Source organism: Eucalyptus grandis, chromosome 6 (genome assembly GCF_016545825.1).
Source record: "Eucalyptus grandis isolate ANBG69807.140 chromosome 6, ASM1654582v1, whole genome shotgun sequence".
In the NCBI taxonomy this organism is placed as follows: Eukaryota; Viridiplantae; Streptophyta; class Magnoliopsida; order Myrtales; family Myrtaceae; genus Eucalyptus; species Eucalyptus grandis.
In genome coordinates this window covers 52,205,590-52,217,924 of record NC_052617.1, presented here as the reverse complement: position 1 = coordinate 52,217,924, position 12,335 = coordinate 52,205,590, and the positions used below count along the sequence as shown (strand labels likewise).

At 38.5% G+C, this 12,335-nt stretch overlaps 1 protein-coding gene across 3 annotated transcripts; it reads left to right on the top strand.

The window, feature by feature from the left end:
- Window positions 1-5,453: 5,453 nt before the first annotated feature.
- Window positions 5,454-12,148, top strand: LOC104450693 (E3 ubiquitin-protein ligase MARCHF8). Of its 3 annotated transcripts, none has more exons than XM_010065367.3 (8): window positions 5,454-5,720; window positions 6,748-7,070; window positions 7,307-7,392; window positions 7,620-7,766; window positions 9,511-9,613; window positions 10,088-10,200; window positions 10,847-10,952; window positions 11,774-12,148. In XM_010065367.3, exons 2-7 carry the CDS (start codon window positions 6,836-6,838, stop codon window positions 10,937-10,939), a joined length of 777 nt encoding a protein of 258 aa, XP_010063669.1. In that variant the 5' UTR covers window positions 5,454-5,720; window positions 6,748-6,835; the 3' UTR covers window positions 10,940-10,952; window positions 11,774-12,148. The 3 variants fall into 3 exon arrangements, with proteins under 3 accessions (XP_010063669.1, XP_010063670.1, XP_018731373.1); XM_010065368.3 differs by having other exon boundaries at window positions 10,847-10,976; XM_018875828.2 differs by lacking the exon at window positions 5,454-5,720 and adding an exon at window positions 5,803-5,994.
- Window positions 12,149-12,335: the final 187 nt, after the last annotated feature.

Below are 12,335 nucleotides of genomic sequence, written 5' to 3'. Positions count from 1 at the left end.
AGGCCGTTTGATTAACCAATGAAGTGGAGACGAGATGAATAGTGTCACGAAGCGCCATATATTTCAACGTGATTGGTGCACTCATATAAAACATCGTTATGTGCTATTTGAACAACACTTCAATTGTCACAATAAAGTATCTTCCACCATTATCACGGACGCCTATGTCCTCTAATAATCATTGTAACCATAATAATTTAGTTGTCCTATTAGCAAGAGTAGAATATTAAGCTCTTGTACTGGCTTGGGCGAAGAAGTCTTGTTTCTTGCTGTGCCATGAGATAAGTGAGTTATCTAGAAAGAACTGGTAGGGGAGCACAATCAATTGGGTCTTCAGACTAGTCAACATTCGAATAAGGTTTCAACTCTAAGGCAAATTGAGTAGAAAAGTGAAGAACATGAATTAAGGTGCACTTGACATAGTGAAGAATTCGAAAAATAGTAGTGAAATAAGTGGTTCACGGAGTGGTCATGAACTAATTGACAATGTGAACAACAAAGGCCATGTCAGGACGAGTGATAGTGAGATATATAAGACTGTCGATAAATTGTTGATAAAGAGTGAGATTCAAAAGAAGAATCACATCTTTGTCATTAGTTTCAATGGGAGCTATAACAGTCTTGTTATGAGTGAGCTTTGCTCGAGAAAGAAGATCAATGTTATATTTAGCTCAAGAAAGATAATAGTCCAAGAACTTTGAAGTAACCTCCAGATGTACCTGCATCAAGATTAGAAGAAGACAACTCCGAAGAGGAAGATATAAGCGTGTCTTCTTCAAGAAATAATTCTATCCAAGCATTGGTGATTGAATACAATTGACAGTGTGTATAGCACTATGACAAGCTTCAAAATTGTTTTGGACAAGAGGCTTCAATAAGAGAGGTGCGTACAACATCTAAAACTCACCCATATTTACACTTTACTTGACCATTTTGTTGGGAAGATCCTGAATAAGATGATGCATGATAGTATTATTTTGAAAATAATCTCAAGAAACTCTTACTTTGTATTCCATGGCATTATTGGTACGGATAACTCTGATCTTGAGAAAATTATATTTTAATAATAGCAACAAAATCACGATAGATATGAGTAAGTTCAAAGCAATTCTTTATAAGATAAAGTCATGCATAACGGAAATGATTATCAATAAAAATCACAATATAATGAGATCCTCCCATAGTTGGAATAGGAGATGGCTTCCAAATATCAGAGTGAATCAAATCAAAGGAAGCATAACAGACGGAGTAACAAGATCAAATAGTAAAGCGTGATCTTTTCCCAACTTACAAGTTAAGCAATCAAAATGTTTATTCTTAACGGAATCTAGATGACAATTGAAAATCAAAGGACCTAATCTAGAGAAAGAAGCGCGACCTAAGTGAGAATGTCTAGTTTCAAATGTAAACTATGGTAGCACGATCAGTAAAAGAGTTTGAAAGCTGTAAGGAAACAAACTTAAAAAATGTCCCACTTTATGGCTAATCCCAATTGTCCGTCTAGTCCACAAATCTTGCATACGATAGCCATTTGAAGAGAAATGAATGCCAAAACTAAGTTTATATAATTGTCCCACAAATATCAAGTTTAAAGCGAGTATGGGAACTAAGAATGTGTCAAGTAAGGATAACTTGGACGTCAAAATATCCTCTGTATAACTAACAATCATAAGTGAGTTATTAGCCGTATGAATAATAGGTGCTTGTGAAGTGAATGATTTTAACTTAAATAAATTGGAATTAAAACTTATGTGATTAAAGCAGTCAGAATTAGAGAACCATGAATTGGAGTGACCAATGGAGGAGAAGTGCTACGAACAGAGGAGCTAGAAGTACTAAATTCTCGAAGAACATAACAAAAATGTTCTAATGATATAGCAACATATGAGTTTCGGTGGAACCCTTAGTGATAGCAATAGTGAATTGATGTGTAGGTTGAGGTGGACCTCTATACTCTGATTGGTTGTTTGTCTTTATAGGTTGCCTGTGCTACCATCAATAATAATTGGATTCAAGATAACCAGATTGATGATAATTCGTACAATATTGTCTGCACGAAGAGGAAGAGGAAGAGCTAAGAGCAACACGCGTTATGTTTGTAAGCGAGGACAAAGCTTTAAGCCTTTAAGGTAGCAAGTCGAGTCTCCTCAATCAACAATTTGAGACAACTACCCCAAGATGAGGCAATGTTGATGTAAAAGTGAAGCTTGCACAAGTTCAAATTCATCACTAAGTGCCATAAAAAAAGTTGCATGTCATGCATGCAATTGTTATATTTAGCAAGCTTGCAAGTATCAAAAGTCAATGTCCCATTGTGGTTTAGATAATGCTAGTTGATCCCATATAGCATTCATGGAGGATAAAAATTATTAATAGATTGACATGTCTTTTGATGCAGGCGATGCCAACTCCCTAACGACCTATATTGATGGGCAATATTGAAAATAACTTAAGTGGAATATTGGCTAACAAGATCCCATGCTTCCTTTGCTATATTAAGACAATCAAACTAAAGTCTAATAAAAGGACTCAAAGTGTTTTGAAATGTAATAATTCTTGCTATCCTAGTTTTCTTCTCAATTTCACCCGTAATCTAAGTAGGTGCACCAATACCACCAGTGACATAATGTCCTGTACAATAATTGAATATTTCTCGAGTCCATAAATTATATTGAATCCATTCAAAATGGTTTGAATGTATAGTGAAATTTCCAATTTTTCCATAATATGCAATATATTAGTATGAACCCAATAGATTCCATAATGAGTTTGATGAAAATCGATACTTGCAAAGTTGATATGGAGAAAATAAGCCAAAAATAAATTTAGGATGTCAAAATATCTTAGGAATAGTTAGAAATACCAAGAACCGGCTGAAAATGGGTTGAATTGGTTGAGAAGTAGGCTAATCGATCTAGTCAACATCGATCGATATGAGTCAATGCTCATAAATTCTTGATCAACGAAGGCCTATGGTAAGTCAACGTGGTCAATAGTCACGATTAGAGGTTGACATGATAGACATACATTGATAGTGTGGCTAAAACGTGGCAAATGACATCACTTGTTCAATAGGCACGGCGGGTCACATGAGAGGCACGTTGCACATGGATTTCACTTGTAGAGAGGGTGGTGGTTGCAAGTAAGGGTGCGTGCAAAATTGGACAGTGAGGATCTTCTCAGATCCTAACTCACTGGAGGACATCCTCGAGGTGGAGCCACACTCCTATCCCTCTCACGAGATTTGTTTGTTATAGGCCCATCAGCTTTCGGCTGGTTGATTCTCAAACTACACACTTTCGGTTGGGCTTGAATTTGATACCATTGTAAGGGCCGTCCTCTTACACCACTTCCCACAATACTGTCTACTTTGAGCTATAAGACTCACTTGCCCTATGCCTTCAAAATTTTGTTCTTCTAGGCTTTGCCTAGAAAAAGCCTCATTGGTAGTTAAGACCGATGCTACTACTTATATAGCACATTATCTCACTGTCCTTGGGTAATGTGGGATTCAATTCATTATTGTTCCTTTCTCCATACTTGAGATGAAGCCACGCTCCCATTCCTCACAAGACCGGATCATTACAGTCGGTGAATCAGGGTCGTGTCAGCGAGGAGGAGCGTGAAGGCGTGTGTGGTAGTGGACAACACTAAAAATTTCAGAATTTGGCTCTTTTGAGGTAGTGAATCTGATGGTGGTGCGGGTTTTACGAAAAAATTAAAGAAAGTAGCATAACAACACTCAAGAGTGGCGAGTTTGCCAAGACATGACATGATTGACTATGACCACCACCTTGTAATAAACTTAATTGGCACTCTTTTAATCTTATAATGACTTTGATACCATGGTAAGAATAAAGCACAAAATAAAGTTGGGAAATTTTATATTATTGATGAATTATACAAAGCTTATTTGTAAACTTTATAAGATGGCCATTTATAGTAACATAATATTACAACAGAAATTACGATCAATTAGATTTACAAAATTATGATTCGAGAGATAACGAAATTAGGTAATATATTTTAATAGTGCGGATCTAAGTCCTCAAGAGGTGATTGTCAAGCAGGTAGCGAGTGAGTTGGTCAACCTCGATCCTAACGCATGATCTAGCGAGCCTTTCTTGCGATCAAGAATCTAGAGTATTAATCCAGCTTCGAATGCAACTCTTGGGTTAATCACAACATGTTTTCAACTTATTAACCTCATCATTCTGATTTTGGATAACGATATTATAAGTCCTGCGTTTTTGTTTAATGTGCAATGTTATCTAAATTCGCTACCCAAAATTTTGTTTGATGTTATATATGTCCCTTGACTTCAAATAGTTCCCTAGACCGTTGTAGAAATGTTCAGTGTCGTCGTGTCGATGGCACGGGTAGGAAACAGGTGTCTGTTATTTTCCAAGATTTCGACTGAATTATTAAAGACAAATCGTTCGTATACGAGACCCTGGGCCAGCCCATCAGCAGTCCACTTCACTTCTTTATCTTCGTATTTTTAAGGAAGATCAGAGCTGAATGGCCAAAAGAATGGCAACAACGGAAAAACAAAGAAGATCTCGAGGGCATGCGCGTCCAAATCCAGTGAATCCGGACTCGGGACTTTAGGCTACCAAAATAATAAAATAAAATAAAAAAAGTCCAATTTGTCCGGTTTATGCCCATAAACAAATTTGGAAAAATAACACAAATGATTCCTAAACTTTAACACAATACACAATATCATCCATAAACTTTTAATTTATTCGATATATTTCCTAAATTTTGGTTCGATGTGCAATGTTGTATTAAATTTTTTTATTCGGTTGAAATTTTTAAACTTTTGATACATATTCAATTTACCCCCTAAATCACATATGCTATCCTTGAACTTGAATCATATTTGATAATTTCACGTGATTTAGGAATCAGATTAAGGTTCGATGCTGTATATTGAGTTAAAATTTAAGGACTATATTTGAATAAATTAAGAATTCAAAGACAGCATGACATATTAAATTAGAGTTTGAGGAACATTTATGTCGTTCTCTCAGCAAATATTTGCATTTAGGAGAGATCGGTCGGGAAAAAAGAATTATTAATTCATCTCGCATGGGCTGCGGTCGGATCACGTGGGACCCGCATCGGAAACACGTAATCCGACGGGTTCGTGCAGAGCGCGCCCGCGGGAGCGGAGGTTTTATCCGGATCAGGTCGTATTCGGGACCGGATAGAGTTCGCTCGCGCGACGAAGAAGCACGTGGTTTTCCAGTGAACGATAAGAATCGACAGCGAGAATTTCTCTGTCCAATGCCGCGAAAAAAAAAAACAAAAGAAAAGCAGAAGGGAAAATCGCATTTGTTTTTTCCTTCGCTCGCCCACCATTGGTCCGTCTTCCGATCATTCGTCACCGCACCATGACTTTACACGACCACCCTCCGCCCTCGCCATTATTATTTTAGTCAACTTCGGTAGAGCGACGATCTCCTCAATTTTTTTTTCGTTTCGTTCGGTTCGTCCGAAGTCCAGCTCCCCTCCTCCTCTTCCCCTGCTCTCTTCCTTGTCGCGTCGCGTCGTTGAATCTCTCTCTCTCTCTCTCGTTCGTTCGCGTCGATCTCGAAACCCTAGAAGCCGGGCTCTCCCCCCCGGCGCGAGATTGCCCCTCGAATTGCCTGCTCGCCGATGCGTCCATGTCGGTGTAACCTCGCCGAGGCCTCGGAATGGTTGGCCCGTAGCAGGTCAGCCCTCGTTCTCCGTCCTCGTTCGGGCATTCGCGTCCTCGCGTGCTTCTTTTGACCTTTCCCCGAGCTGAATTCCCGGTCGCGGCTTCGGGGCGCCGACCTTTGGTTCCCTGCGTCGATTCCGTACTGCATTGCGTCTCCCCGCGCCCCGTCGCGGTCGCGGACCTCGTTTGCGATCCGGTGATCGTGAGATTTTCGGCGTCGTACCGGTTGCTTGGCTGGCCCCCCTTCCTGCGTTCCCTCGGTTTATTGTCCGAGTAGGAGCAATGCGGTTGGCCTTGATTTTGTTGTTTTGTTTTCTTGGAAGTTTTTCGTCTTCAGTTGCTCCTCCGTGCCTGGAGGTGGCCTGTTTGTATGGCCGTGCGTTTTCTTCTAGCTACGAAAATTGTATATATACGGACAAACTAGCAATGAGATTGATCCTGATGAGGTTAATTTTGGGGCGGCGGCGGCGGCGGGTCGTGACAGCTATTGATCCATCTTCCTCTTTTTAGGGACGGATGGCCGACCACTTATGGTGCAGAGATTTCTTTCCGTCTCAGTAAAAGGGCTTCGTGGCCTTAGGCGGCTAACGAAGCTCTTCATGCAGTATGCATCTGCAGATATTAGATGTGTATTTACCATACCAGGCGTGGAGCCCCGATTGTCTTTTTTGAGTTCTATGCTAAATGTTGTGAAAAATGGGCTTAATATCTTGCTGATTGGTGCGAACTACCTAGCATAGAGCTAAACGAATGGAAGCAGAAATCAGCATTCAAGAAGTCTAGCGAAAAAGCTGGATATATTTCTATCTCTTAATCAATCGTTTGAAAGTAGCCTTGAGTTTTCACTGGCATGCCTTTCAGTTTTCCATGATAAGTCACATTGAAGAAGGGTAGAATCAACCGAGACATCGACTGTCTGATGTTCATTGGGGGCGAATCGTGAATATGCGCATGTGAAGTAATGAGTTAGGACGATTAGAGTTTGACACTTAAAATGGATCCTCTTTCACTGACGCTGTAACTTTTCCTTTGACTTCCAGGCACTTGAGCTGCTGTTGAGATGGTCAGGAGGAACCATAGAGCTCGCAATGATAGTTGCTGTCCAGTCCTGATTCTTTATCCTTCGCAATGCAATTAGCAGCTAATGATGGTCATAGGGAAGATGCTTCAGAAAATGAACCCATTTTGCAGCAGTCTGATGTCACGGAGAGATCTGAAGGATCTTCATCTTCATCCGAAATAACAACTGTTGAAGGGGAATTTGCTGTAACTGTCGATGATTTAGAAAATCTTGATGTCGATGAGACTTGTCGTTTGGTTAATAAAGACCAACCACAGTGTCGCATATGCCTTGAAAATGAAGGTCTGTAATTGCTACCTTTCTTGGTATCCTTTTATATTCTTAGGTTTTCTCGTCACCAGAGTGGGAAAGCACCTCTCTCTCTCTCTCTCTCTCCATGTGCATGGAGATTTGTGGTACAGTTGTGGAGGGGACTTGTTATTTTCGAATCAGAAAAGAAGTTGATTGCTGAGGTTGTATGTGACTATCTTCATTTTGCCACAAAATGTTGAAGCTATTTTTTTTGGTTAATCTTTTAGGGGAGGACTTGATTGCTCCCTGCCATTGCAAAGGAACCCAAAAGTATGTCCATAGATCATGTCTTGATAATTGGAGGGCCACTAAGGTGATATTTTTGTTCCTTTGCCGAAATCTCCTCAGTGTGATTGCCAAGGGAATGATATGCAATTTTCTGCTATTGGGGACATGAGAATTAGAGATTAGATTTTTCTTTAACTTCTATGAGATGCCATTTCAGTAGATTGGCTTTATGGATATATTCAATTCGTGTAATTTCTGTAAATCTCATGTGGAGTAGTTTTACTTATTTGTTTGCTTTCTCCACCATGCCAGGAGGGTTTTGCTTTTTCTCACTGTACAGAGTGCAGGGCAGTTTTCCTGCTTCGTGCAAATGTGCCAGCTGATCGCTGGTGGCTGAGATTGAAATTCCAATTCCTCGTCGCTCGGGATCACGCGCTCATATTTATAGTCGTTCAGCTGGTATAATAACTTTTGCCAAATGAACTTGATGTGTTTGTTAAATTGAAAGAAAGTGGAACCAGTTAGGTTAGTTATCCTGCTACTTTTCTGAGTTATGTCATTGTCTGCATAGATTTGAATGGTATGAATTTCACTGCTATTCGTGTTATTGTGATTAGAAGTAGTCAAAGTCTGGAGAAGGTATATTGTTCATTGCTGGCTTTGAACTGATGCTTCCGCATATTAGCAAACTTTACCATTTATCGATGATTTTCACATTTCTGGATAATCGATTGAGAAATTGATTCTGATGTAACTTATTTATGATTTGCAAGGTTGACAAACCTAACATTGCTGTTAGACAGTGAAGACCCATAAAGCTAATGTACTTGTCTGAACTTCTAAGGGTTTTGTCCAGTCCGGGTGCTTGTTAGGCAAAATTTGTCAGCTTCGAATTTGAACGAGTATATATACTTCTATTTTCACTAAACCACTTCCTGATTGACTTGGATCAATCCATATGAGTGCATAATTATGTTATTAAACGCATTAAAAGTCTGCTCCATAGGTAACGGACTTGAAATTTTAGGGTCGATTCTTGAATGGGTTTACGCTGGAGGACTAAAGATGACACAAATGCATTTTGCATCATGCCAGATGGGTATGCATTTAAAAGCGGATGGTTGGAAGACCTGCCGAACATCATCTGAGGGCATGTGCATGCAAAACCTTCTACACTAGCAACATGAACCGAATCTTTCTTTCAAGAATGATATAAAGAGAATAAATGATCATTGGTTTCTGTTAACTTTCTGTGTATCAACCTTAATTCATCTATTGGGATTAATATGCTTTTAAGGTATATTAATACTTTGGATTTTCCGCTTAAAGGAGTGGCAACAAGCGTTGCATTTTCTCTTACTTTCACTAAAAAAAAAACAATCGTTGCATTTTACTTTACTTCTCAGTTAATTCTGTGCATTAATAAATAAATTTGTGATGACAAAGCTCACATACTAATTTTTCAGCATTGAACTGGCTATCGTGGATTTAATAGCACTTCATCTTTCACTTTTAAGTTGAACTTCAATCTCGCACTTAGTTTTGGCATTATATTTTCCTGTATAAGTACTCATATAATTGTAGATTCCAATTGGCTTTAATCCGAACATCAATAGGGCAGGTGCCCAGCCTAGTTATTCTCTCCCATCCCTTCTTCCTCAAAATAACACTGAATACTGCAACTGAATTTTACTGCTTGCTGCTTTCTTTTGAAGCACTGTCGATCAGTCATGTATGACTTTTCAGGAAGCAATTAGGTCTATGTAGTCTGAAAATACCATAATCCTAAGCCTTATTGTCTAGTTGGTAGAATTTCGTGGTTTTGTTGCTGCTGATTCTGGATAGATTAGAAAGACTAGCGAACTTTCAACTATGACATAAAGTCAGAGAATTAAACTTTGTAAAGATTGCTACGGCAAGGTAAAATATGCTCAGTTCAGATTTTGATCATTTTGAAAGTTGAAACGATCTGCTATCCTTTTTGTCTCTTAAAGGAGAGCTGATTTTTTTTCGCTTATGTTAACCTGACTCCATAGAAATGCAATTAATGCTTAGGCATCTTCATCTCATGTCCGACACACGACATATGTTGACCTATAATATGTTTGACTAAAATCCTGTGTTTCTCTGCCTGTATCAGATGTTTACCATCTATAGTGATTTATAATGGTCAAAGTGAACTATAACTGCATTTTTATGGCAGATTGTTGCATCCTTGGGTGTGCTGGTATACAAGTTCTATGGGGAGGAATTGAGGGAAATGTTTGGTTATGAAGAACACCCATATGGTTTCTACACTATGGCTGGTAACGGCACTTGTACCAATGATCATCTTCCTCCCTCCTTCCATCTCTCATAGAAAAATATGCTTGCATGCATCATTGAGTATAATTGGAATATCGCATTATTACATGCTCCGTTTTGAACTAGTGATTTTACTTTAATTGCATATAATATTGGCATTACACTTTCTTGTGTGCTACATTGCGACATAATTCTTCCGCATCCTACATTTAAGTTGAATTCTTTGTAGTTAAAAGAATCTCTTTGTAGCTAAAAAAAGGACACTTTCTAGAAGAAATACGGGTATGTCACTATGTTTAGTCAATGTTGCAGACATGTAAATGCATCTTATAATTATAAATTGTTTCCATTCGTGGGAAAAGTTTTTCCGAAAAATGAATTTGCTTCATCTCATCTTTGGGATAGCTTATTGTCAATTTTTCTTTGAGCATCACTTTTGAAGGTCTGGAATCATCTAATGTATGCATTTTGTGCAGTGTTGGCTATTGTTTTGGTGGGTTTGCTCTATGGCTTCTTTATAGCAATAATATGTGGACAGAGGATCAGTGAACGCCATTATCATGTTCTTGCCAAACAAGAACTGACAAAGGTCTACTAAATTTTTTGGAGTAGCTTGAATTTGCTGATGAATTACATATTGATTGTTGCATCATTCGTTGCACTTTTACTTATAAAACCTCTTTCAGAGATGATAGTATAGATAAATACTGGTATTCACTGATAAAAAAGAGCGGAGCATGTCATAATCACGATAGGAGTGTGTTTATCATCGGATTGAGAGACAATATTTAGTCTCTATTATGTAAATGCAATGTAATGCATATCATGCCATAACAAGAATTTTACAAATGTCCTACCATTTGAACTATGAATTCCTCTTAATTTCAAATTAGGTTTTCTATTGTTTTGTGAACACATTAAATTGTTTTCGTTTAAATTCATCAATTTTTAGTTTTCAGTCATTTCCTAAAGTAGCTGAATCATTAAATGCTTGCCCTTGTGCTAATTAAGTCCATGTTGAAGGAGAAACAAAAAACATCTTTTACCTTGATTGGCCAAATTCAGTGATCTCTGGTTCACTCATGTTTCTGTGGGAACTGAATCAATATGTGCTTGGCTTTTTGCCAACTAAGTCCATATTCCATGTTTGCACATACCGCATATTTAACCTTTGTGGCAGTGCCCATTGTAAATTATTAAGCATGCTCATGAATGACCTCCATTCTATATGTCAGGAATACGTAGTCGAAGACCGTGAAAAAATGAAGGATGTCCCTGAACTCGATCCTAGCCATGTGACAGAGTTGCGAATGTTGGGCCTTTATTAGCTCAAAGATAATTGTGAGTATTCTATCATGTTCATATGTGAGTATTCTATCTTTCACTGGTGCTTGAAGGTCTGATTGAGTCTTCAATTTTACATTAATGAACAGAAACTATCCTAATATATCTTGGTTCTATTTGTAAGTGCTTGATAAGACCTTAATTTCTTGATGAGACTTAACTTTACCTTTGCATATGAAAGAGAAGTGATGGGGAAACAAAGGAGGATAAAAGGACGGAAAGGTGTTAGCGTGAAGTTCCAGGGTGGTTAGATGTCTCCATCAATGACATTTGAACTGCTTTCATGAAGTTACTGAGACCAAAAAGAAAAGTGCAGTAACATGAAAAGTGCCTAATTGAGTTGAGGGTGACATGTTTCCGAACTGATTCTCGTTAGCTTTATTTCCAAGTGAAGTAGGCATCGCCTGGACCTAGTAAAAGAGAATGGAGATGATTCTATATTATAAGAGAAAGATATACAGTTCTCGATTTGAATAAATCCATTAATATCACCATGTAGGAATGCATGCTCATCTCCTAAATTCTTAGACGTGGACTAATTAGTTTACTTGAGGACATGCATGCACATAGTAATCTATGTAGTTGTGGTCTTCTAGAATCTGGTGATCTAGTGTCAAATCTCTTGGAACTGGGACAGTCATATTACCAAAGGTTACTTATAGTCTTGTACTTGGGTCTCTTGCTGTTCCGCTTTTGAATCCTTCCAATTTATGTTCATGTTTTCATATGAGCTGCACGGATTCTTTCTTTGACTTGTCTGTGATCTTTCAACTGTTGCGGTTTGCTTAAAGCTTGTTATGTTCCTTTTTTTATCGCAGGTCCAATTTGCTCCTTTGGTTGGTTGATTTGTACACGTGCTTGAAATTTGGAAGCAGAAATTGTTGTCTTCTTTGAGCGTGTGACATGCTGTAAGGTTTCAAAAACTTCACGGCTGTAAAAGGGAGTTGGTCACACCATACAGATTTTCATAATTTGTTGATGCTTCTGCAATCTGATTGTATAAACTGATACAAACATATGGCGATGCGGGCAGGAGGAAAAGATAACTCTTTTGTATCGCAACTTTTTTTTTAACGTGGAGCATATGCTTGTACTCCTTGTCCGGGATCATTGTAAAAAGAAACTGTTCATAGATTTTTTATACTTTTTTGACGTTGTCCCTTGGCTAGTGCTTCAAGCATTTTCTTCTTTCTCGTCTTTCTTGTTTTCTGGTTCTGTCACTCTGTACAATCTTTGGGCATGCGTCTCTCTTCCTTGTCCCAATTAAATACCGGGCATGCCTGCTGCAGTAATGTCGAAGGACATTGAGCGATTCTACTGTGTGGAGAAAGCTTTAACATGTTCCATGAACAGGTAAGCGAAGCGGAGCTCGAGATTGCC